Source organism: Tenebrio molitor, chromosome 3 (assembly GCF_963966145.1).
Source record: "Tenebrio molitor chromosome 3, icTenMoli1.1, whole genome shotgun sequence".
NCBI lineage: Eukaryota > Metazoa > Arthropoda > Insecta > Coleoptera > Tenebrionidae > Tenebrio > Tenebrio molitor.
Window position 1 is genome coordinate 21,210,529 of NC_091048.1, and position 27,000 is coordinate 21,237,528.

Sequence of the window (27,000 nt, forward strand, 5' to 3'; positions counted from 1 at the left end):
AAAATTGAATCCACAGGATAGACCATAAAACATGCAAGAGGCGTCAGGCTGAAAAATGCTTCTAGCACGTCGTCAAACATTTATACTTCTGTTTAAAAAAAATCACCACCTATAGACGTTTGTTATCAAAGCTTCGTTGCCAATTTTAGAAAAAAAAAACAATTAAAAATGTTTACGGTCGAGCGTTAAAACTTTCATTGGAGATTTACCGCACGGGATTATAATCGCCCCCTAAAATAAAATTTAATACCGGGACCTTGTAGCGGGATTTTCGAAATCCCCATGTATTGTGCAGCCCATCAACCCCTCATAACCGACGTATAAGACTATCGAGGTTAAGAATTAAGCTCATCAAACTCTTCAAGACCCTTTTTTACGATTCTCGACATCCCCAACATCTTCAGCTTTAAGTAGGGTTGAAGTTCGAGGCGCCCGCCGGCTCAATCCGGCCTTGATAAAGGACATAAATGTGTCATCACATGAATCGTGAGATCACGTGACTTTATACATACACATAAAAAAAATCCTTATTAAAAGCGAACGAAATGGAGTTCTCCATTCGCAGTACACGGGGCGAATTTTAAACCGACGCCCGCGCCGTCCCCACTTTTTTGTTTCCTCGACGTCGTCAATTCGGTCGAATCATCGACGCCGCATCGACTTTTCGACGCACGAATTCCGGAGGTATTTATCGAGAAATTCCGGATCGAAACGGTTTCGACGTTGGAAAATGCTTGAAATTCTCGAGCCGCTACGTCTCCTGATAATTTTTAATCAATCACGTATTAAGTTGTTCCACGCAGGATAATTTCAATTTGATGTCACGCAAGATTCGACGTCGGGGTTGCGATAGGGATCGATGAGCTGAATTTAAATGTTTACGGAAAACCGCTTCCGGTAAACTCGTAACCCTAAAATGGAATCGCGATCGCTACGATAATTTGAAGGATGCACAAAATTAAAAGTATTTCGTGAGGGAAAATATCTGAAGTAACAGAAGGTAATTTGTCGTTTTTGTGCAGAAACTGAATGTGACTCTCACGTAGATATTTCAATTTAATACGAACAATTAACTCTTTGCATTCCATAGAATTCCAGTAAAACCCAACGGTGCTGCTGAAGGAACTTTTATTAGCATTTGAACTATTAGGTTGTTACAGAATAGATGTCGGTTTTTCAAAGTTGCCACAGTTATGCACCGATTGCATGTTGAAAACAAGTGACAGTCAATGCAATTTGTTGTGACCATAGCACACTGTGGTTTTTGATTTGTGTTTCATTTTGATTTCTTGGTGCTGATAAAGTGAGGAATGCAGAAACGTAACTTTTGCAAACAATAAAACTTTACTGTTGGTCTTTTGTGTAGAGCTTTATTAAAAATCTTGACACAGTATACAAAATGAAGCTTGTTATAAGCTTAATATACAAATTAAGCTTGTTATAAGCGATTACGTACATCCGCAAAAAAAATACCCAGATGACTGGATTTCAGCAGTTCTGCTCATCTCAAAAGAAGAAGTTAAACAGTATAAGTGTATCTACAGCAAGTACCAAAATAAGAAAATATGGTGAGATTTAAGACAATGGGGCATTCCTAACTATCGATTTTTTGGATTTTTTAAACTCGTTTGACAAAAAATCTAAAAAAGAGAAAATTTTGACTTAGGTCTGGAATCGGCGATAATGGCATGTAAACCAAATTTGAAGTCAATCGATTGAGTAAACCTTGAGATATTCTGCGGGTAAATTTTTTTCCATCTTGCCGTCATTACAAGAAAAACTGAATTTTAACTAACAATAAGACTAACTGTTGCTCAAACGGTAGGAAAAATTAACGCTGCATTTGGAGAAAGCTTAGTTGCAGAACGCACAAACAGATGTTGGTTTGCAAAATTCCGACATGAAGACGATGGTGGAGGCCGATCTGCGAGTAAATGCTAAGGAAACTTGCCTAAAATTAAATGTTAACACTGCTATTATAATTCATAGTTATCTAAATATCATTGGAAAAAGAAAAAAAAAAAGAATGTGTGCTTAAGACCCCATGACAGAAGTGAAAATTTCCCTGGCTCGCTCGGCTAAACTCGGCTCCCCCGAACTTACTCAAATGAGCCTTTCACCTCGGAGCGTGTGACGTGACGCGTGACGGTTGAAAACTAATTCACTGCCCGGGAATAATAATGTATGAGTGCGCCTAAAGAAGTTTTCACTTCAAGAAGATGGATAACGCATGCATTGACAGGTGACAAAGCCAGTTCTTTCTTTTGCGAAACAGAAATGATTCTTTCCTTGGAAAAAATATAACGTGTGATGAGCAATGAACTCTCTATGGTAACCGCAAACGATGTAAGCAAAGATGAATCTTTTAAGCATTGTCCAAAACAAAAACAAACAAAAATCACCAGAACAAAATAGCAGTATGACGGGTTTCGACAGAAGTTGTAGATTGCCATTAGCGAAACCGTTACGATCGATATTTATTGGTATTGGTGAATTGTTATCAAACACTGAGCAGTTGAAGTATGCATCTGCACTGGACAACAGAAAAAGGCCCACATAGTTGCATGATGACGATCGATAAGGTATCTCACAAATAACGATCCAAAAATTGAACCATTTAGAGTATGAAACTATCACATCGATCACCCTTCCTCGATTTTTCATCCCTGGATTACCATTTTTCCAACGTTAGGATCAATTTTTAAAAGAAAAAAAAATAGATTGAGGGGGAAAACGAATTCACAGAAAATGTTTCTCCCAGAACGATAGATTTCCATCAGGTCACAAAGGCATGACAGCTTGTCCATCGTTGGCAGAGATGTATTGCTGACCATCGTTATTATTTTGATTAAATGTTATTATTAAATTTAATTTGAATTATAAGTATTTATCGGAATTCAGTTTGCAACAACAATCGTCATTTATCATGGAATAACCAAATGTAGCATAATGTAGATCATGAATTAAATTGTAAAATTAATTGTAAAATAAAGTACCAAGGAACCACTGTTTGAAAAAAAAAATACGGTGGCAGTAACAAAATAAAAAACAATTATTTTATCGCATGTTTATAGAAGTGCATACATTTTGAACAATATATCCTCATAAAGCACGGTATTACATTAAAAAATACAGTTGCTGTGGATGCACGAGTTTTTTGAAATACGACTAGTGTCGACCGTTCGACAATGGAAAATAACGATTTTAAAATCCGCAGTAATTTTTACGACGAAGAACAATTTTTAAACGAAAATATCAACGGAAGACCTGTCGACCTTGTGTATAATTGTGTGTAATCCGTGATTCCGAAAATGACGTCCTATTTATTATTTAGATTAGCGAATAATAACAACATCAGTGAATAAATGAGAAAACTAAACCTAACAATTTGGAAACACGCTAATTAACGTGAGATATTTACCTTGACGTGGCCACTTATTGTTGCCCTTTTTTTCCTACACAAGAGCGAAGGAGTTAATTTAATTCTTGTCGGCAGCGCTTTTTCTATTTTTAAAGAATCCCCAGCTAATTAAGAAACTTTCACAATCGGAGGTGCATTTAATAAGTATCAGTGTTAAAAAGCTGTTTCAAATTTCTGAATAGCTTTCAAATATCTGTCGTGCTCTGGACATATTTCATTGCAAACACGTTTCTAATTTTAGAACCGTTCCGTGTCAGGCCGTGAAACTGTGGTTGACACCAAACAATCAAATGCCGATGAAAATTTAATTATAACAACAATAATTAGCCTTGATATTCCCCCGTAATTACGGCCGGAAAAAAATAAATAAATAAATACCCCAACGGAACACTACAGAGAAATATAAATGACGATTATTTTTTGAGCGACTTTTATTGATGTTGATATACGTTTCCCGATCGTTCCAAAATGATCCATCAAAAATTGATAGAATCGCAATAAATCACTGAACGAAAGTCGTAATCCGAGTTTAATTCCCATCGTATTTTTGTATTATACAATCCGACGAATAAAACGTATGTGTCTATGACTAGTTTTATGTAATAAAGTCAATCAACCCGATTACCTTCGATTTTCGATAAGTCCCGTGTTCACAATGCTGTTCGTCAATACGGTTAAGTGGGCGTGAACCTGATAATAATAAATGGACCGTGTCGCCTAAAATAACTTGCATAAAATTTTAAATAGTGTAGGACGTACCTACGGGAAAAATCAAGACCCGACCCAAATCACAACTTTATTATTATAAAAATCGTCAATCCATCACTGAACAACACGCCCCACTTGAGAACCTAACCGCCTATTGATGACAGAGCCAATTAATTTTTCAGTGTTAGAACCGGTAGCGATAAACAAAACCCAAGTCTTTGATTAAGTCGAGTAATTTACGACACGGTTTCCACTTGAAGTCTCATTTTGTATCGAGCTGAAGAAGTCTTGTATCTCCTTAATAATAGATAACGTGTTTGCAAACGAGAATGGTGACAATTAAGCGACAGTTCAGCGACACCGATCGACCAATCACAGACTCCTATTCATTTTCTCCGGGTTTAAACATCCGCGACAATCTAGATTCGTTATGTAGTTTAGTATTTTATTAATTTTTCCGGCTGCAATTAACACGCGCGAACCGTCAACTTTACAAGCTTTCATCAAGTCGGCAGTTGTTCGGCTACCCTAATTTGGCCCTATTTTAGTTCCCCGTCGAAAAACTCCCGCCTTAACACCACCTTAAACCGGGATTAAGGGTCTCGTGTTCGGCCGTGAAACTTCCATGACGCGCATTATTATAAACCGTGTCAAAATGTCGTTAGGGCGTTAAATAGGGTGTCCTTCAAAGTGATCCCGGTCGGAAAGCCAAATCAAATTCACGAAGGTAGACGGACTAATTATTGGACCTCCCCCGGAAAAAAACTATAATCCGGTTCGTGATACGTGATTGGTGCACTTTTCACGCCCTTCTTAATCCGACAGTCACAATGTAATTATGTGCGTATTTAAGCAACCCCTAAACAAATCCAATTAATTATGAAGCGCGACAACTCCATAAAAGGGAAAGAACGTGTGGGTCGACGCATAATTTCAACGCACACCAATAAATCTCGAAAAATTGTGCCAAATTGGACGGTTTCATGTGAGATTTTACGTGGTGTGTGTGTCTTGCTTCACCTTAAAACAGGTGGACAACCACTTAAAGTTTTTATTGAACGCTCCGGACCAGTTGGAACAATATAAACAGTTTAATTGGCGGTGCCTACGCCAGGATTTATGATTAGAACTGGACGAAATTGTTTAAAATACCTATTTAATGTCAGTTTTGCGAACGTACGGCGATAAATCTAGCGAAATTTTTGCAGTAAGCCACACGTGTTTCAGTTCTCATTCATCACATGCAGCACATCATTCCCAAATATGATCGCATTCTGTTAACTTTATGATTGATGATGGTCCCTATTTGTTTGAGCCCATTTGTCATGACGATCATTTACACTTGTTTTATAAAGTCTGCGTTATCATATCGGCGAAAAATGGACGAATTATGTTAATCCGGGGCGAAATTAATAAAGCAATAACGTCAGATTTAACGGGTCGCAGTATTATTCAATCGTCGTCGTCTCGAATCCACCCCCTACTCAGAACGAGGGTGCCGACGCGTTTTCCCCACAAGGATCTCGGAAAATATCAATTGGCATTGAATTTTTTCCGGCCACGGTCGCTGCACGGGTGCATAATAATTGCAAGGCATTGAAATGATTTTTCAAGCGAATTTCTGTTAGCCGCGATATGAAATTAAACGGTAGCTTTAATTGAACTGCAATCATCAACGTTGAAAATTCATCCGCCTTTGGGAACGGTCACGGGGTCGATTAAAAAAGGGGAAATAATTAAAAAGCAGGGAGCAGGAGCAGTTGCACTGAAATATTAAGGACGAGGAAAATATGTGAACAAGTAAGTTTGTCGAGTTATAAAAAAGCGTCTTTACTCTTCGGAGTCATCTTAAAGAATTTATAAGCAGTAAAAAAAGAGCCCGAGTAGTTTTTCGTCATACATTTTGTTAAAGTGCCTTAAAGTCGTTGCTTATGCAAAACTGTCGTTCGCTCGGTAAAGTTTCAGTTTCGAAAGTTCCACTGAAAGGCACTAATAAGTTAAACAAACTGAACTCGTCGCAGCGTTAACTTGAAGACTCGCAAACAGGTAATTAAAAATGCAGAAAGTATGTTAAATATTACATCTAATTAAAAGGCAGAATGCTGAAGTCAGTTTACAGTGTAGAACGGGAGAGCGCAAATATCTTCAAAAACACTCCAGGGACTCTATAAATTTCTACATAAAAGAAAGATGAAGGCAAGATAATAACTCACGTCTAACTTGGGGGAAAATAACTAAATATAATTTAAAAATAAAACAAAGGATGCGCCATACATAAAAGATTACGTTATACGGATTACATTTTATTCGGCGACATTTCGTCACGTGACATTATGTTTTCTGTTGTTTTTTCGTCACCGGCGAAACCGAAACAGAAACGGTGTCATTAAATTGGCGAACATGTGCCGATAAATAATTTAATGTGCCTAAATAAACAACAAATATTGTCCGCCTGATCAAACAAAACCAATTCGATAAATAAATGGCAGAGTACAACAAGAGAACGCAAACACTAACAATGCAACGCAAAATTATTTGTTTATTTAAATCCGTATCGAATTTTCCCTCTCACATAATTCGCAATTGGAACGGCATTTTTCAAAGCAAACCGGAAAAACAAAGCAGCGTTGGAGAGTTGCGTGGGCGTCAATACATCTGACAAAAACACGAACATTTTCGAAAAGTGACTGCAGCGAGAGCCTCGAGTGTTGCAAACCTATTCGCACAATTCAAAAAACAAGACGTGAATCGGTATAATTTGATTTGGTCAAGTGAATAATAGAGGTGTTGCTGATTTCTCCGAGGGAAAGACGACACGGAGCGTGATTGATAGTTTTGAGATCGATACAAACCAGGAATTTGAGTGACATCAAAGTCTCCAACCTAAAACAACTCGGTCTAATTCATCAGAAAAACATTTCAGCTCTCCTTCCGACTCGAATCATTTAAACATGAACGGAGATTTCTCGGAGAGCGAAAAGACTTTATAAATTAAAATAATCCGAGACATTCCTTGTGCATTCCGTATGCGCGTTATGAAGTTAATAAACTGGTACGACGATATAACTTTTTTTCCTCTCGTCTGAATGTAATATCATCCAAAATTTACCATCGCGGTCGTGATGTGGGAATTTGAAACTTGACTTGAATAAGAATTGTTAAAAAATTAATCTGGAATACGAACCGTTTCCCACCTACCAGTTTAAAAAATGAACGTTTTCGAAAGGGACCAAGTGCGGATCGGAACATCTCGATTAATCCGAAACAATTCGAGGCAAACAAAAACGCGTGATCTTTCCGGGATCATGAAGGGTGAGCCAATTTGCTGAAGGATTTTACAGAACCCACCGGCGCATCTAAAGAGATGTGACAAGGGTCAGGACTTGAATTTCTTAATGCTTTCGGTAAGACAATTGATCCTTCTCCCTTCCCTTTGGATATTGTAAAAGAACCCTTAATAAATTTACTAAACGAATTTCCACTCGGGATTCCTTGGCGGCGAGAGCCAGTTATAATGGATTAGAATAACTAACAAGGTCTTTTATGCTCGTTAAAATGGTCTGCTTTGGGCGAAGGCACGAAAGCTACATTATTATAGATGGCAGCTGCATGCGAGAGTGCATCACTTTTTAAACCTGAACCCCACAGCAACCAGCAGGCTTGAAATTACTGTACTAGCTAGATGTCGGACATTAGCCGGCTCATTAAGCTAGCAAAATTTCATTATCGCTATTATTTATAGCGACCAGAGAGAGGTCGCCAGCGGTTGGCCTCTTGTGTCGAGACGCCCCTCTCTGGATTATGTTCCGATATATTGATCGATATTAGCCTAAATTATGCTGCCACTATCACTAAAAGTTAATGGCCCTTTGTGGCCGCTTGCAGTAATGTTATGAGTTTCCCTACTATTAATTGGACCGGGAACGGCCATGGGATAGTTCGCAGTTCCGACGCCCTTCCCTCCTTCACGCCCCCGGCGCTACCAAAATTATCGCATCACTTTCCTTTTCTCCCGATTTTACCAAAATAATAAACTATAGGTGTACGCGCCTCCCCCGATCTTAAAATTCATTGTATAAGTAGCCACTAAAAATGTTTAACGACGCTACATAAATATGAGGGTAGAACGATCTCGACAACGATGGTAGATTACTGACTCCCGTAAAATGACGGTGAGAAAGAAATAAACCGGGTTGCGACATGTGCCGTCAAAATCACTCTATCACCAGACGGTGACAAACTGTCAGTGGAACACTACATTTCTTGGAGGATTTTGAACGCAGTAAAAATGTACAACTCAGTTAAACAGACGAGATAGACTGACCTCATTTCCATACTGTTTACTGACAAATCAGTAGGTGGAGATCGTAACGCCTACTCTGCTTTTCCCTCTAACAACATAAACAAAAATATATCCGAAAATGCTTCCCCAAATTGTAAAATACGTGCTGGACTTCAATCGAAGCTATTTTCCTCTTGAAATTTGTCAAGTGAATTTAACTGGCCTTCTTCCAAATAGAGTCAAGAATAACAAAATTCGCCTCTACCGATTATTTGCTAACAGAAAACATTTGCATTGGGGTACAAACTGCAGAAAAATTGTGTACCTTCCGGTGTTTACAGAATCTCCAAAGTGGTGGAATTCTCTTTTTTTTTTTACTTGGAGCACTTCACTCCTCGACCAAGATTTTCTGCTGTGAAATCGGGACACCTTTTAGGGGCTATAAAAAGTTAGCTTATTAGTTAACAGTATGTTGGATAAGATTGCCGCTAAAAAGTCCCTTAAAGATTTGCCAAACAAAGTCTCTACAAGCTTTACTGAACCATCGCCAAATTGCTGCCCCCTTACAATGTTGCAACGACGATAATTCTTTTTGTGCTCACCTCATATCTGCTGATGTCCAGCTTTTAATACCTCAACGAAATGGTGAGTCACGCCAAAGAAAAAAGATTGCATTACATAGACGGTTGCCAAAAAACGTGATCATGAGTAAATCTAATTCGCATCGCATGTTGCCAAGACAAAAGTTGTTAATCTTCTGATTTTTAAACTTTCGTCTAGAGTACATCATTCATTTACCTCTTCGTTCTGTTAACTGTTATACATGTACGGTTAGATTATTTTTTATTTTTGGAGGTGATGAGTATCAACAAGAGGATTTACTCACTGGCATTGAGCGGGATCGACGAATGGGCGGGTATGGTCGAAATGTGGTGGTGTCCGGTGGGCATGTGCCTTCCTTGGTAGCCCAGGACCGACCCGTGGTAGAGCACGTGGTGGCCATGTCCACCGCCGTGGTGTTGCCTGAACCCCGCCACCGTATCTCTTCTATTTGTCACTGATCACAATAATTTGGCATATTTACTGTTCACTAGTTTAATACATCGTGAAGTCACTCGCACATCTCACTTTACGGCGCTACAAAATTAACAAAAAAAATTATCAAACGAAAACGTTCTTGAAAATAATTACCGCCACATTTAGAACCGCCCATGTGGTAATGTCGGTGTGCAACAATAAAAAAATCTACGTGTACGCGAGCAAGGCAAACAAACTTTTCCGTGCAACGTCAATCGCTACATAAATATTTTAGTAACTAACAGCGATAATAAAGATAATTACAGCCGGATCGGTACGGTACAAAAGAAGCGATTGATAAATTCGAATCGACACGTGCTGAAGCACTTTTGACGGCCGAAATTTCCAATTTTGAGCGTGTTTACTGTGGAGCAAAAGGATTAACCTGACTTGAATTTTTAAAGACTTTCGAACAAGAGCGCTCAGACTTGTTCGTTTACCACGTCCTAATTTCTGACATTATCAGCTACAAAAATAATAAGATAGGCTGAATCGCGACTGTTAACACTATCGCGCTACAGGAAACGTTTAAATGGAGTTTTCCGTTTTCGCCTCTCTTCGCCGTGACTCGAAACGAAAGTAATGTAATTTTGGCATTTTTTTAATATCGTTCGTGCCCTAAACAATCGCGTCTCCAAAACCGACTGGAGATGCCGGAGTTGAATTAATAAGCACGAGAAAAGGGGACAAACAATGGCATTATTTCTCATAGTTAATATAAAAGTCAAAAAAAAAAAATTGGCATCGGCGAAAACAAGCCATTTCATAATAAAGATCAAGGCGACTGATGTGAGGGGTTAATCTACTCCCTACATTATAATAGGACAAACGGTTTATTACCAGATAAGAGTGGCCTTATAAAAGCTAAGAAAGCTCTCGTGAGCTTAACCTTATGAGAAAAACAAAAAAGGAATAAAGGTCACGGTCGCATTAATTGAAATTCGCCACCGCCAGTGACGGGAACAATACGGACCGAAATGACTCGTCCTACCTGAAAATAAAAAATTCACGACCGTAAAAGACTTTGTTTTGGTGAAAACCTACGCCGGCAATAAATCTGGTATTTATCGGCTCCTCCTCGGCGCATCCACTTTATTTTAATCTTGCAGAAAAGAATCGTGCTCCCGGTTGTCGACCATTAGATCGACATTTAAGCAAAATTATTACCCTCGTAAAGTCGACCGGCCAATTACCGAATAACTTTTACGGTCAAGATGCGTAATGACCCGTCGACCCCGTTCGGGATGCACCGGACGAAAATCAGACCGGTCCCGGAAAAAATCCGGAGATCATTTTCGAGAACCGCGACGGGCGGGGGTCGAAAAGGGACACATTTTACCTAGATCCGGCATGAAATGAACATTTCGGCACCACCTGCATTTAATACAAACTCATAACGAAAATGAGACCGCGTGCTTCTCAGTCACGTGTACGGCTGTGGGAAGACGACGACGGACCGACGAACGACGCGGCTAGGCGACGACTGGCGTCGGAATGGGAAACGGCGGACGTCCAGACGCGTGCCTCCGGACTTCGACGGTGCGTGCGCACCACCACACTTCCGGGTAAATATTCGCGAAATGTCGTGAAGATGGGCACGGGACTGACACAATAATTGAACCTTTTTTTTTACTTGTCGTCCCGCTCCCGCTGGGGGCGGCGTTATTGATGCACACGGTCGGTTAAGATTACCCGTCAAGACGCCGGCCGCGTCAGGACCGGATCCAATTACGCCGGCGGATTGTTCGGCATATTTTCTAAACATAATTCGAAATAAAGTAGCTTTTAAACGTCGATATAAATCAAGAGCTTTGCAACAGAACTTGTAAACACATCGATGGCTTGTCAGAACGAGCGGACTGATCTGTCTGGCCCCGATCTAAAATCCGTGCGGATTCCACGGAGGAAGGAACACTATTACGCCCTTTTTTGCCATCCGGATTTTCTACCAGATCAATTTCTTAACGCCCCGACCTTAAATACAGAATCTGATACGCACGGACACCGCAACGTAGCAACAAATCTGCACTTGCTCCTCGCGAATTGCACATGTTCTAATTTTAGAGGATTTAATTCTGCGAATACAAACGTCTCTACTGTTTAGCGGGAGCCGTCAACTGATGGCAACAATTAACAGACATTTCAATTTCGGAGAACATGATTTTTGCACACATTTAAATTCTTATTATTGTTCAAAACAGAAACATCTGGCTTTTTAATGTATGTACGTTACGAATGAATCAACTCCATCCAACTTACTGTGTGCAAGAAACCTGCACATACCGAATGTCCCGTCCTAAACAAATATGCTTTAAGAAAATTGATTCGTTGCTAGTGTTTTTCAAATCTTTTATTTATTCAAAAATTCTGTAAGTTAGTCCAACAAATGTCAACACAAACTGACACAAATTAATAAACAATTTGGTACATTTCAATTTCAATTAGATATAATTGTTCAAAATTATGAGACCTTTAAGACTTTGAATCGACTCCCTTTCTGTACCTCTTCAGTGATCTTAAGTACCCCAAAGAAGGAAATAATAGACCATATGATTAAAAACTTAAGAATACTTTGTTGAAGAGCCACTGGAGTGCAACATGTTTCTAAAAATACAAACTGCGATATTGTAGCAATGAGCAAGTGGAACGTTTTTATCAAGAAATAGTCTGAATGAAAGAAAATATCGAAGCAAGTGAATTCCGTCAGTGTTGGTGGATTACTGTTGGACCATAATGTAAGAATCTCCAAAAAAAGACAAGAAAATAAGCATCGATTGCAGTATTTTTAGAAACTATCAATTAAAAATGTCTATGTACTACCATTAGAATTATATCTGGTGTTCCACCACCACTCGTCAGTCTGCAGAGTAAAAACACAAACAACTCAAAAAGTGAGGTTAGGTTTAAACAGCTGATCCGTGATCTGTATAATCCGTGGTGCGTTCACAATCGACACTTCAACGCCTACTTTGAGGATAAATTTAAATGAACACCCGATATGTAATCAAATTTTGTTGTCAACTACTATTAAATGGCATATGAAGCGCTTTTGATGAGAGACATGTTATAATCGTCATGATTTTAGCTCCGTTAACAATAACAAAGCATATGTCATCGAAAGCAAAAGCTAGCACGTTCCATTTGAAATTTTGAAGTTAATGTAATTTCCATATAAATAATGAAAGTGAAACAAGTTTATCACGATAAGCCGCCAGAAAATGTTGCTACCAATACTTAAATATTATTTTAAATAACGTGATTTTTTAACAGTATTGTCTTTGATGGTGACATCATTATGTTGAAAATGTCTTTAAATTTTTTTTAAATAGAACAATTTGATTTAATCGTATGTGTTTTCTGTAAATTTTCCATGAAACCAGAAATTTCATTCTGCACTTATAATAAAACTAGCTTTTACCCGCGGCTTCGCCCGCAAATTTCAGAATGTTTTAAAATTATGTTTCTACTTTCATGTATTGTGATAAACGCAGTAATTTCAATATGAAGTTTGTCTTTTTACGAAGAATAATTAAAACTTTACTGTAGACTACTTTTTTCTTCGACTATATAAACAAAAAGATCAATACGATAAAAAACTAACAGTATGATCACTTACCAATTCATGAAAATACGCCAACATAACACTTTTATTTTCAGTTGTAACCTTATTTAGATCCTCCTATTGTTTGATTATCTCGTTTGATTTCAGATACCTGCCTTTTAATTTTTCCGGTATTAAGCTATTTGAAGCTTGTTCTGCTTCATTTAAGACATCTTCCGGTAAAACACAATCATTCAAACACATTTTGCGAAATTGCTACTTTTATAAACAACCAAATGTAACTATGAGACCTGAACATATCATGCAAACGCGATTTCCATGTCGAAAAAACTTTTTTTGTGCTTAACAGGCTTAAAAATGATAATAGGGGTTGCTTTTTGTGGGTGTCAAGCGGCGAAGGTGACGATATACTCAGAGGATGAACTAGTGGTGAAGCGGCGAAGGTGAGGGTATTTCCAACTCGAAAAAACTGTCTTTTTTTCTTAACAGGGTTGAAAATGATAGTAGGGGCTGGTTTTTGTAAAATTAAAGTAGACAGTAATTTTCTTCTTGTTTTGAAGATCAAGTGTACAAAATTTCATCAAGATCGGAGTAAAACTGTAGATTTGCATACAAAATATACAAACAAACAGACATTCAGTTTTATATATATATATAAATTACAGAATTTTGAGTCGACAGAGCGGTAAGAAAGCCTGTATGTGTCGATAATGTAAGCACAAATTAAAAAAATAAAAATAAACATTGTAAACAAAACTGCACACACGACACACGAGTTGTGATTTGAATTACAAAAATTTTTAATGAATCGGTAGAACATCAATCTACTGCGGTTTGAAAATGTTATGAATATTCAGTTCCTACCACATGCAAAGCACCCTGTTAATTTACAAAAATCATGAAAATAATTGCAAATTTTTAGAAGCAACATCTAATCGTATACTTTTTGGAAACGTTAGATTCTAAGAACAGGATTGTTTCCATTTTTAGAATCAATTGACAATTTCTTAGGATTACTGATTCTAGTCAAAAAGACGCGAACTTTCAGACTGTGAATATAACGTCGAGAACTCGAATGTGGTAATGAGTCCATGATACATTGCTCGAAAAGGTGTTGTCCAAAACTGTTTGAATTTGCAGACCGACGCGAATTTTTTTGCACCCATAAAAGGGTTACAACGTTGTGAAAAAAAAAACAGCGCGAATAATTACGTTTGTAAAGTGTTAATTGCCGCGGAAAAAATTCCGTTCGTCGGAGTGCGTGATGATAATTTTAGAACGACGCCCTCGACCTTCGCGTCGAGGCCCTCGACCTTCGCGTCGAGGCCCTCGATAACTCCTTACCCGAAATTATTATTTAAATTCCTTTGTGTATCACCTTTCTGCTCGCCTTTCATGCAACCGATTCCTTAATGCCCCATGCTTAAATACCGTATCAAAAGAAATAAAAAGGGTGGCGAAGTATTAGCATACGTGTGCTCATAAACGTAAATCAAATTCAATTACCCAACATGGGTGCCGTAATATACCCGTTTCGGGGCTAAAGATTAGCAAACAGACGGCTTTTCTTATGAATAGTTAATTTTTATGTTGTTATTATTCAGTTTATTAACAAACACTCTGTACGTGGAAGTGGCCATTTATCGCGGGTTGTATTTTAACTGGGCTATTTACGAACAAAATATTGCATTAATTTAAAAATTAATGGTCTATTAAACATCAGACCGCACAAATAGCGGTTTCCGAATGACCCCCCACACAGAAAAATACACGAGCGACCGAGAATTATCCTCCAGGAGGGGCGGCGTATCCTGAAACAACTGAAAACTAACGCCGCTGATCAATATCAACACATCATTAGCGAGACAGCTGAGAAAAATAGCTTCTTAACAGCTAATTCATCGCACAATTCGTGAAGGCGTTGTGCGTTACGGTCCAAATTGATTCGGAAGAGAGGAAAAAATGAAACGTGCGCCCTTAAAACACCATCGTCCGTGGGCCGTACTTTTCTTAAATTCCGATTCGGCCGAGCGCGTTGCGAATTCCTTCAGGAATTTAAACAACAGGAAATTTTAATCGTAACAACACGGTCGGGATATTTTGGTATATGTAATAGTTGTGGCGGTTGTTTTGTTCTAATTTCGAACTATGTGTTCATTTCCGGTGTGTTTTTAGCGGTTCGTTTCGAATAATTGATACATTTATTACCGTTACTAGCAAACTGTGAAATTAACCTTCCGTCCGTTTTTAAAATCACCACAAATTAATTTTGAATTTTGCCACGGTTCGAATAAATCGAAATGCGGTTTGCTGTTCCGGAATTTAACACAGTCGAGTCTGCGACCGGATTAGGAAGCTCTCCGATGGTGAAGGGTGGTGCAGTTATGGTTTCTTAAAGGTATTACGTGGCAATTACCTGCTCAAAATATCAAACGGCGCTGTTAAATATTTAAATGAGCTTTTATTGGATTTCGCTGTTTAAATTAAAAATAATAAAATTTAATTTGGATCTAATTTCACTTAAAATGCTAAAGATACAGCTTAATTTGCATATAAAAGAAACAAAGAAAAACGGAAGGAAACTGGAACAAAAGTTAATCAGATTAAGATCAAACAATTGTCTAATTAAGTCTTTAGTCAGTCGGACTAATCAATTTCGGAGAGTCGCGAAAGAGACGAGTTTTTATATTCAAGGGGGGAATCGACTTAATTCGGTTCTGCATCGAAAAAGTCAATTATCATTCTTCGGAGATTTGTCCGTTGAAAGCACACACTCGCAGCGTCGACATTAAAAATTTTAATATTTTAATTCGTTTAGTACGTGCAAAGAATTATCGACACACTCGGAACTCGACGAATAAATCTTGCCCGGCGCATCCACCAATTTTCTTCGCCGCTTTAAGATTGTGGATATTGGCGTTGAGTTATTGAGCTCGCGTAAAAGAATTTTAACAATTATGCCGATCCATATTCGTGCATTGTTTTTTAAAAATGTTGACTTTTAATATCTGTAAATGTTTCGAAACGATTGCATATGTATGTGTGGCGATGCGCAACCAATCGCAAATGCAGCTTTTGGAAAAAAAAAATTGTTAAATAAACCGAAGCCCAGCCGGATTGCGATAGTGCACAGTAAATAAGGGACTGTTCGTGGAAAACTGTTGTAATCAATGTGATGGTGCCAACATGGCCGGCGAAAGGCCTCGACGTTGACTGAAAACTTGAAAAGCACGAAAAATAGAAATAAATGTGACAAACTCTCAACAAAATGTAATTTTCAATAATTGTAACTAAAATTGTAGCGTCAAAATCCATCTGGGAAATTAAGAAAGCTGGACTTTATCGCAATGTGAATATCTAGATCTAGAAGATTGAAATGAAAAATAAAGTAAATTCGCAGGTGTAGTTTTGAATAAAACAATAAAATATTCTATTAATTAGTTAGCATATTAGAAGATGTGTTTAGGCATCATGCATTGAAACCGTTATGTAAAAGTTAGCCAAGATCAGAACTGAATTCTTTATGAAGCCGCACCGCGACATTATTTGCGGGCAGTGAATTAGTTTCACCGTCACGCATCACGTCACACGTTCCGAGGTGAAAGGCTCATCGAGTGAGTTCGGGGGAGCCGAATTTAACCGAGCGCGCGAGAAACAGTCAGATTTTGAGTGGAGATCGATTTCTCGACAGGAAAATCAGTCCTTGATAGATTTTTTAAAAACAGCACTGGATTTAAATATGTCAAGTGACCCAAAAGAGAATACAAAAAATATTGAACTACAATAGACGGAGTTTTTTTAAGATATTAAAATAGATTTGAATCCAAAGTATTTATTTCGTATTTTAGCTATCATAAGCCCGCTGTTCCTGATTATACAGGTATCCCCAAAAAACAAGACGAGTCCATAGCTCCCTTTATTTATGGGAGGATTTTAATTATCTATACAGCTAATTAAATGGTTGTGAATAGGCTACAAAATGGCCTAATAAATTCATGTACAGCCTCCAAGGGCTTCAAGGCTAAACTGTCAATTTTTTTTTTTTTCAAATTAGCACAGCACTTTTTTAGTAATTCTGATAGAGATGTCCAGAAAATTTGGAAAAAATTGAAGAATGCCCTTGGAATTTTTATATCTAATTTTTGTACGTTCCTAATTTTTTCCCTTTTATGTTCAGTTGATTTTTTTTTGAAATATACTCGTACATATTATTATGCAAATCAAGCATTGTTTAACCTGAAACAACAATACATAAAGTCCATTTTTTTAATTATAGTCCGATGTGCAGTCGCGAGCAATAAATTTTGATCGTCAAGGTCATTCTTTGACGCAGTCGAAAATGCTCCATTGTAAAACAGTCGTAAATATCATAACCCATCATCATGTTGTATGACATTGTCATTTTTTTCTCATTTTTTGACACTTTGTTGACATGGGCATAATCAGACCGGGAAAATTTTTAAATTTGTGACAATCTAACCAAATTTTGAAATGACATTGACGACCAAAATTTATTGCTCGCGACAGTATCAATCAAAAAACAGAACAACTGTTATATTGCTATCTCTTTTCAACATAATGTTAAAACAAGCTACTGAACTTTTGTACGTATTCTATATGCATCTCGTTTTAGCATGTGCGATTAGAGCAAGATGCGAGTTGTACGTTTATTCGGTTTGCTACATTAGCGACGTCAAATTTTTAGGTTACGTTTTAACCACATTATTTCTGGTTTTGTTTAATTTTGCTTCAAATGTCCACCGTATGATGCCAACGAAAAGCTACGCAGTAAGTGGACAGATTCATTTGCAAAATCTGTAATTGCAAAAATAATATTGGAATGGCGCGGAAACGTGTAAGGGGGTAAACTAATTCATGGCGTTGCCGAAACAAAATCTAAACGTGGTTCTTTAGTGTTGTTTTCAACAATTTTTAATATATCTTACCTATTAGTTGATAAATAGTTATCAAAAGAGTTCTGAAGGGAGCGGTTTTTTGAAAGACAAAATTAAAACGGAGGAATGAATTTGGAGAAAAACCAAGAAAGCACGAAAGAACACAACTCAAAGTCTCAAAAAATATAAATTTTCAAATATTGGTAGAGATATTTTCATCTTTGATGGCGGAAACAAAAGACAGAAATGTCACAAATTTGTATTGTCAGTGTCAAATTTCTCAAAGACGTTCGTGAGTTCGTAATTTCGACAGAAATACAGCAAATTGGCGATAAGAAAGTTATTCATCGTCGAACTAGAGAAATAATTTGTAATACGTTTGATTATATGAGAATAACTTTTCCTTTTGAAGCACTGACAAAAATTGGTTTCCTTAGAATTTGTTTTTTCAATCTATTTAGCGAAAATTTAAATTTACCTAGACATTCCTTTTTACGGCGTTTATGAGAAATTTGACACTGACAATACATTTTTATGACATTTCTCAGTCTTTTGTTTCCGCCACCAAATATGAAAATACCTCTAGCACCATGCACTGCTGTCAAATGTCAAAAGCAGACGCAGGTCATGTCGACTCCTTGACTCGGACTAACCTCATCAGACTATAATTTAAAAATGGACTATACCTATCTTTTATTTTATTTGTTTTTGTTTTCATTTCACTTATTTCATTTGTAATTATAATATGTAAATGCCATTTTGACAATCATTTTACTTTTCGATTAAACTCATTCATATCAAATGTTTCGAAGTGTTAAAAAAGTGTGTTGCGGAACGGCAGAGTTCCACGCCGGTGTCAGTTCGGCTTAATAAGTACAAATGTAAGAAAAGCCCACTCCGTGGGCACTTTATTTCCTGTAACCCTATTTAAAGTAGATTGCTATTCGAAAGTAATTTCTTAGCGAGGGCACACACGAGCGGTCGGCGGACACGGCCTTCTGTCTGGTTAAGTAAACTTCGAAATAAACTCCTCGCGCTACCGTCGAGGGATGGAGGCGAGGGTCCGGAGATCTGGTTATCCCGTTAGCGGGGACTTATAAATCTGAACACTCCGCAGGTGGGTAATGGGAGCGGCGGCGGTGCAACGGCGGCCACCGTAAGATTACATGTCTACCGGATGGTGATATAATGGCCGGGTAATCGAGTCACGCGTGCCCATTCACCCCGCCACCGCCACCGCCGCCGCCGAACCGACACATAACCCCGAATCAACACCTCCACCGACTTTTAATATAATACCGACACGCCCGCCCTTCACCCAAACACATGTGCGATAAGGGGAAGTTTCCCCGATCGAGGTGACTCGCGGCTAAAAATAAACGCGACGACCGAATTTCGAGGACGGGAAATATTGGCGGCGCATAAAAATTAAAATCCGGAGGGGCTCGTTCCGCCACACGAAAAATCGGTATCGGAACCTGATTGATTGATGCCGGTGCGACTGAACTTAATAAAAGATCTGCTGATTCCGCAAGATACAGATACAAATAAGAAGAGGCCGTAATCTGAGAAAAGTGTATGAAAAAGCGCCAAACAGAGTTGATCCAATTTCGAAATTGTCCGTTGAATTCAATTTCTTTTGCAAGTTTACGACCGGAACCAAGAGATGGTTAATGAGGAAAAGACAACAGGAAAGCCACAGAAAGACAACAACCAGTGGAACAATAATATTATTTATTTGCGGGTGGGCGGAATAACTCCTAATGCTGACAAAAATAAAACGAGGATATCAACAAAAACTCTACATTTCAGAACCAAGAAAAACACAAATAAAATTGAAACATTCAGTCCATATTCACACATAGTTACACACCGACAAAACACCAACGCTTGCCTAGACCGTGGGTTTTTTCCATCAATGTCCAAAATTATTGACTTCCATATGAATTATAAACAAAGATGACAAATCTAGTGATCTTGTTTTCCTCCAACAAATAACGATCATGAAAAAATAAAAAAACAACAGATTTCGATCAATGACGTCGGACAAAGATTGTCAAAGTTATTTGTTTAAGATACGCATTACGATCACGCATGTTATTATAATCTTTATCGATTTAAGTTAATGTATTAGGCTCTGACGTATTATACTGATTACGTATTAATAAGTTGTGCTTATACAAAAATAAAACCAAGTTCTTAATTAATTACTGAAAGAAAATTGCCCAAATTTAACTAAAACACTTTAGATAAACAGTTACGCAAAAAAAAATCAAAATTGTCCAAATTGATGAAAAATTGAGCAAAATGGAAAGCGAAAATCGTAAGGAGTACTCAATCAGTAATGATAGCAGGGTCGTCGATAATTTACTCTCTTTGACGTAGGAATTGACCGATTGATTGTTTATTAAAGAATCATCCAATCAGGTTGAACCAGATCAGAAGTTTTTGATCTCTGAGTCAGTGATTTAGTCGTTACTCACCGGGATCATGAAAAATACCTTTGGGGATGCTCTCGCTCTTCCCGTCCAAAGACATTGGGCCGATTCATCACAGTCAGAATGAATTACTTGAAAGATTTGATAAAACCTGAGTTGATCGCTTTGATTCAAAGTATAAAGTGAAGACACAAGGGTTCACTACATCCCTTAAAATTCTATACAACAGCAGGAAAAGTTACGACAATAGTTTATAACACACTGATGGACTCCTTTTGATTGACTGCTTGCTGTCAGGATAAAGTGTAATAGGCTAAATTGATTTTCTAGATAGAGGATGAAGAGGGTGAAGTTGAGACGAGGTATGCTGTTCCATCAGGAGAATGCTAAGAGCTTTATTTTCGTGGCTGGCGTCAACATATTTAAGCATCCTCTCTACTTCCCAGATCTAACACCCAGTAAGTGTTTATTGCCAGAATTAAAAGACCTTGGTATTGTTGTACCACATCTGTAAGATCTTGGTAGTGGCGGTGTCGAGAAACGAGGTTGTCTGAAGTTGCCTGAACTTTTGTTTCCAGGTCAGGGACAGTAAATGATGAACCACCCTCGTATGTCAGATTAAAAAATGGGGAATAATTAATCAACATTTAGATAAGTAACGTTAAGAAGTGGTATCAGTAACATCTAAATATGTTTTTTCAGCGACTTTATGGAAAAGAGAGTGTTATTTTATCGGAAGAAAAAAATGCAGTCATTGAATATCCTCCGGCGGCAAAGTTGGTGAAAGTCGAAGTTAATAAAAGGAAAAAAGTTGCTGATGCGTCGAGATATGGATTTTCGGTTTTGTATCACCGATACAAGCAAGGAAAGCGTGTAATCCATCAAAGCGTGGATGTTGCAAAAATTATATAAGGGAAAACCATTAGTTTATGGGTCCCAAAAAATGAACGATATTAGATCCAATTTCAAAGTTCTTAGTATGAATTCAATTTGTTTTACGAGTTTAGGATCGGGAATCAATAGATCGGCAGGGGCCGGCCAAAGTTTTCGGGTTAATATCAATTGAAATATTCGGGAGTTATGGTTTAATATTCTGCCAACGATCCGCGTTTTTTTTATGCGTACACACATTTGCCAATATAAGGGGGGCATAACGATTATTACGTTGTGTTATTTGAATTTTAAATAACCGCCGTGTAACGATTTCCTGTTGTTGCCGACTAAAACCAGGACAAATTGTGATTATTAATCTGCGGCCAGACAAGTTTAGGCAGTGGTGATCGCTTGCGGTCGACTTTATAAGATGCAGGGGGCAATAAAACGCACAATAAATTTATCAAAGTTATAAACTATTAATAAGCGAGTAATAAATAGCGCCGAAGTCGTGCCAAATAATTCAGGGCTTGTTCAACATCCCTGAAAAACTTCCTCCGTCGTAGCGTGGCACGAAAAATGTTCTTTCAGCCACCCTGGCAGCAAAAGCACGAAAAATTATGTGTGGCCATAACAAAACCCAAAGTTTTGAAAAGAGTCCCGAAGTTGCGTGTTTTAAATCGGCGGAAATGAGACGGCGATGTCCTGAAAAAAGGACGAAAATGAAGTGACATCGCGTACCAGGCCCGATCGGGTAAGGCAAAAAACACACAAAGCGTGAAATATAGACCATTACCACGTTAGAGATGATGTCGTGAAAACGACGGGCCCCCCAACTTACGATAACGAACTAAATAAACTTTAATTGGCCGCCTTTGCCTGTTAATCATGCCCTTTTAAATATAATTTAGCTATTCTAGGTTGCCGTGTAATTAGAACAGTTAACAAGATTTAAGAACGCTATTCTCTGTTTGGAAGCGAACTCTAAACACGGGATTTATTAACGGCACGCCGGGCCCACCTAAGCCGCCGGGACCCAACTTACCCAATTAGACACCCCCGACACATACACACGACCCCGCCGCAAAAGAATCAGTACCACCGAAAAAGGACACACAGAACCTACGACACTAGCACAATTCAATTTTTTTTCATCATTTTCTATTCTTCAACTTCCTTCTATGCTTCTTTGTTCAGAAGTTACCAAACGTACCGTAACTGAAATCTATTTTGGCAATTTTTTCGCCGGATGCATCTACATAAAAATAAAAAAAGCATAAATACAGGGTTATTCACGAGAGACTTCCGATGAAAATTTCGTAATATGCAACCCAAAATACAAGAAACCCCTAGAACTTGATATTTTGTTTAATTCCAAAGAAGTTAGCAATCCAAGCAGCTTGGCGAATAAGATTAATCAACACTTTCTCTTTATTGAGGTTATGAGCAAAAGTTTTTACAACAAACATGGATGTTGCCTATTTGGAAATTGCCATCTGCAAATAAATGCAGCTTGCGCACCATTTTTTCTACATTGTCCACATATCAGAATCGTATCCGTCTTTTCATATTTTGTGTACATTATGAAAAAAGTTGAAAAAGTATGATTATTAAAAATGTGAAAACTGATATGACAGACAATAAAGGCCAGTAATCGTTGATTTAAGTATTCCCTTTTATAAATTTAGGAAGCTAGTAATTATTGGAAATTGTAGTTTCGGTTGCATATAACGAAATTTTCATCTCTCGTAAATAACTCTGTATTACGGAATATTTGAACAAGCAATAATTCCATTAAATAAATATTTTTCTGTCCTTACTATATTGAACAACATTTTTTTATACAATATGTTTCCTGATTAAGTTTACAAGAAACTTTTTTAAATTTTTTTATTTTACGCAAAAACTTCAGAGGAATAACATGTTTTCGTTTATTTGAAACCTCAATTTCCGTATATCTAAATGTACACCGAGTGCGCCCGAAAGAATGTTTTAAATTCTTAGTTCTCTTATGTAACCGTGGAAACACAAGATCCGTTGTTTTCGACGGACGAGAGTCCTTGCCGAATTTGCATTTTCAAGACACCTGAAATGTTGAAGATCAGCACAGATTCTCTTGGTGCGAATGTCAGTAGTCAAGACTTCCTCAAGAGAGCAATAAATGTCAGAGGTTGGTACTGAAATTGTTGAGAGCACTAGACTAGGAATCTGGAGAATCGATGTTAAGATAGATTCTGCAGGGCAGATGCATTTTTTCTACGACGCCACTTGGAATTCAATTAAAAGGCAATTCAACACGTAAACAAATACACAAAACCACCAAGATAATTTAAAGTTCTGCATTTGTGTGGTATGTACTTTGGAGTTGCAACAGAATATTGATAAGTAACTGTTTACAAAACTGTTGTACAGTGATGGCAAATTTTGTGCGAAATCCATGGTTAAGTTGAGAGACGTCGTGAAAATTTTGCAAAAAGGATGTGTTGTGGTGGTACTCCAATTGACATCATCTACCCTAGAGTCATCAGACTGATTTGTTGTTGGAAGATTTGAAAAAAGATTCGAAGATTTTCAAATGAAAACGAGCGTTTGTCGATCACTTCGCAGATAAGTCGTTTGGCTACTTTTAACATCTTGTTGACTCTGAGGAAACATTTGTAATAAAGTAAAACCAGAACCTGTTTTTACTATTCTAGGCTTACTTTCCGTCAGACCGCCCTCGAATTACAACAAGAACAATAATTCTTTGATGTTCGTTAATCTTGCTTAGTGTTGACATGAGTTGAGTATTGATAACTAAGGGTAAGTAAAAACTAAGTACATATATCTGAAAAGTTTCAACATGTATTTTTGTTTGTTCACTACTTAAAGAAGTTATCAAATAAATCCATATGATTCTTAACGATTCACCAGTATTCATTCCACCAGTTTTATCAGTTAATCCAAATAATGTCTACGAAATTGTCCATCTTTAGAACATGAAAGGTTTATCAACAAGATTGATAAACACGTATTTATTGGTTTACCGAGGATAGTTTCATGGTTTGTTCGTTTGATTTTTCCCCTCAAATGTATTATCCCGACTTAAAGCAGTTTCCTCGGAAGTGTTGCAAATTCGATGGAGCAAATTGTGTAAGGAAACTAAAAGTTTTAAACGAATTCTTTATCCGTATTTATTCAACAAAAAATATGTTCTACGACAATGACAACATAAAACATGGTACGCACACTCTATCCTTACTTCCGTAGTGCAACTTCTTTTTTTGTGATTTGGATACAAACGACTGATTATTGTGATTTGTGCGTTACTTAATACCGGAAATTTTAAACCGCCGAACGGAAGAAAGATTAGTAATAATCATCGATCAACTGTAAAACTCAAATTAAATCAATGGCAATAGCACAAATGTTTGTCAAAAGAAACGTGTTCAAGAACCCCAAACTGGCACATGGTAAATATTGCAATGTGTATTTCGCCTAGTGTTAAGAACAACATGTTTTTCCTGGTTATTCTTACTTTTTTAGTCTCATTGTATTGTCTGTTCTACATTTTGAAATCATGACTTGTTAAACCGCGCCTGAGTGTTTTAGTTATTAAATATTATTAAAATTTTAAGTTTGAGCTTTTTTTAAGCGGAAAGTGGGTATGGCTACCATGTTAATTTATTATATTAAATAGGCCTAAGCTGTAGTTAGCGTAATAAATAAATAAAAATTAAATTTTATTCATCATTCCCTTGTACTTACAGTTGCGGACAAAAAAAAGTAGGACAATGTTTTTTCGCTAATGTAAATTTGCTTGCCCTTTCTATGGTTAATATGAAAATATTTATTTATTTATTATAGTAACCCTGGTTTACTCAACTCAATTTTGGCTAAATTTCTTAATAAGACTTGTCCTACTTTATTTTGGCCGCCACTGTAAGTCCTAAAATGTCTTTTTTGTGCAATAAATTTTATTCATCATTCCCTTGTACTTAAGTCCTAAAATGTCTTTTTTGTGCAACCGTACGCGAAACGAGTACTTCGCGTACCTAAAACAGGCCGCGAAATCCAATTTCGCGGCCGTTAAAGTAAACATCATTTTAATATTTGATACAAATCAGAGTTTATATTTTTCGGGTATAAAATTAGAAACCACAGAATTTATAATACGTACTTTTTAACTCTGCAGGAGTACCTACACTTTCGCTACAATTACAATAAATTTAAATTCAATTGTGTCAATAAATGTTTCGATTCCATCAAATTTTATATTATCGCTTTACATTTTGGTTCATAAAAGAATGCAAATTGAATTTTACACTGTTTTTATATTGCTATTTATATAATGTTACAGGTGTGATGATTCAGCGAGGCGTATCCAATTAAATTCCACCAGTCCATGTAATTTTTTTTTATTAGAGCACCCCGGCGCCTCCACCACGTTTCACAAACCGTTCCCTTTTTAATTGTGTTAAAACGCACTCCGTAATATTTCCTCTTGTACGTCGAAATGCATGTTCAAGGTTCTTTTAAAACCAATATAACGACTCGAACCGCGTCAGTTTCCGGTTCCGCTACGTATGGTGTTGGATTGTGGTTGCCAAGTATTATCCAATAAAAACAGACGCCGAGTTGATTTTTTTTTCTCTCGAGTTGCAATTTTCCAAACGCGAGATCCGTATCAAAAAATGCGGCTGACATGTTTAAATATAGTTAAAAATCAGCTTTGGAAAAACCTCCGACGAGATTAAATTAATCCGTAACGGTTTCGTGAGAATCGCCACCGTAATCGAATGTGATATCTTAATTATTTCTCGAAAATGCACACATGCCTCCGGGGCAATTAAGAAAATGTTCACGGTCTGCTGTTGCGAAATGTATCGCCCGACGAATGCTATATCGAACATGTATGCATAATATTTACCGTTCGCATGTTTTCGCCGCGGGGAATTTTTTTTTTCAAATTGCCCACCCAATTTCACGTCCCGGTTGTCAAATGAAATTTTCGAGTGGCGGAGGAAAATACTTTTAAAAGTGCAGTATTTCATCTTATTCAATACGTAAAGTCATCAGTCATCGTTAGCACGATGTGCCGAGCATTTTAAATAATGGCGTTTACATCTCCCTGTCCTAACATGAATTCTTAAAGAGTCTCGTCTTCATCCCACCGTTAATGCCCAAAGATTTAAATTTCTCATGGCTCGCAGGGACGTAATGCAATAATAATGTCCCAGCTTGCGCGTTACTTTCAGGTGTAAGGGCGAAAAATTAAAAGTCCGTCCGTTTCTCGTTCGATAAGACACGACGTTACAGCTACTAGCCCAGTCATTAATTATTATTACACTAGTTAGGAAACATGATTTTTTTTCATGTTATATTTTAAGATAAAGGCAAGTTTCTGAGTAAGTTTGTTAAGTGCCCTCGATTAATTCTCATATACATATTAATTTAAATATGTATGTCCCATTTTTTTTCTCAATCATTTTTTATAGAAACAATTAAAATAACCTGATTTTATCGCAGACATATGAATAATAAATTTGAAATTATAGTTTAACAAACGTTTCGTGTTGCAAAGTTTTTAAGTTGACCGAGATTAATAGTACTATACCTAATAAATACTATAATTTCAACGAAAGGACAAAACTACGATAAATTTCAAATGCAAGTGACGCTTCCGCGTGATGCGTTCATAATACTGATAAAGTGATAATCTCTATTTAAAATATTTTAAAAGGCCCAAAATTTTAGATAATGAC

General features: G+C 37.3%; 1 protein-coding gene across 12 annotated transcripts in view; it reads right to left on the minus strand.

Annotated features, from left to right (window-relative positions):
• Camta (Calmodulin-binding transcription activator) overlaps positions 1–27,000 on the minus strand; it is a 249,043-nt gene that overhangs the window by 116,621 nt on the left and 105,422 nt on the right. The window contains exons 1-2 of one of the 12 annotated variants that reach the window (XM_069043129.1): positions 10,828–10,980; positions 9,298–9,548 (exon numbers count right to left, since the gene is read on the minus strand). The exons of 9 other annotated variants lie outside the window; for them this stretch is intronic. In XM_069043129.1, the coding sequence (XP_068899230.1) occupies positions 9,298–9,361 (64 nt within the window). In that variant the 5' untranslated portion in view covers positions 9,362–9,548; positions 10,828–10,980. Of the gene's footprint in view, positions 1–9,297; positions 10,981–27,000 lie in introns of those variants that run through there. 2 more of the 12 variants (XM_069043128.1, XM_069043127.1) reach the window with 2 other exon arrangements.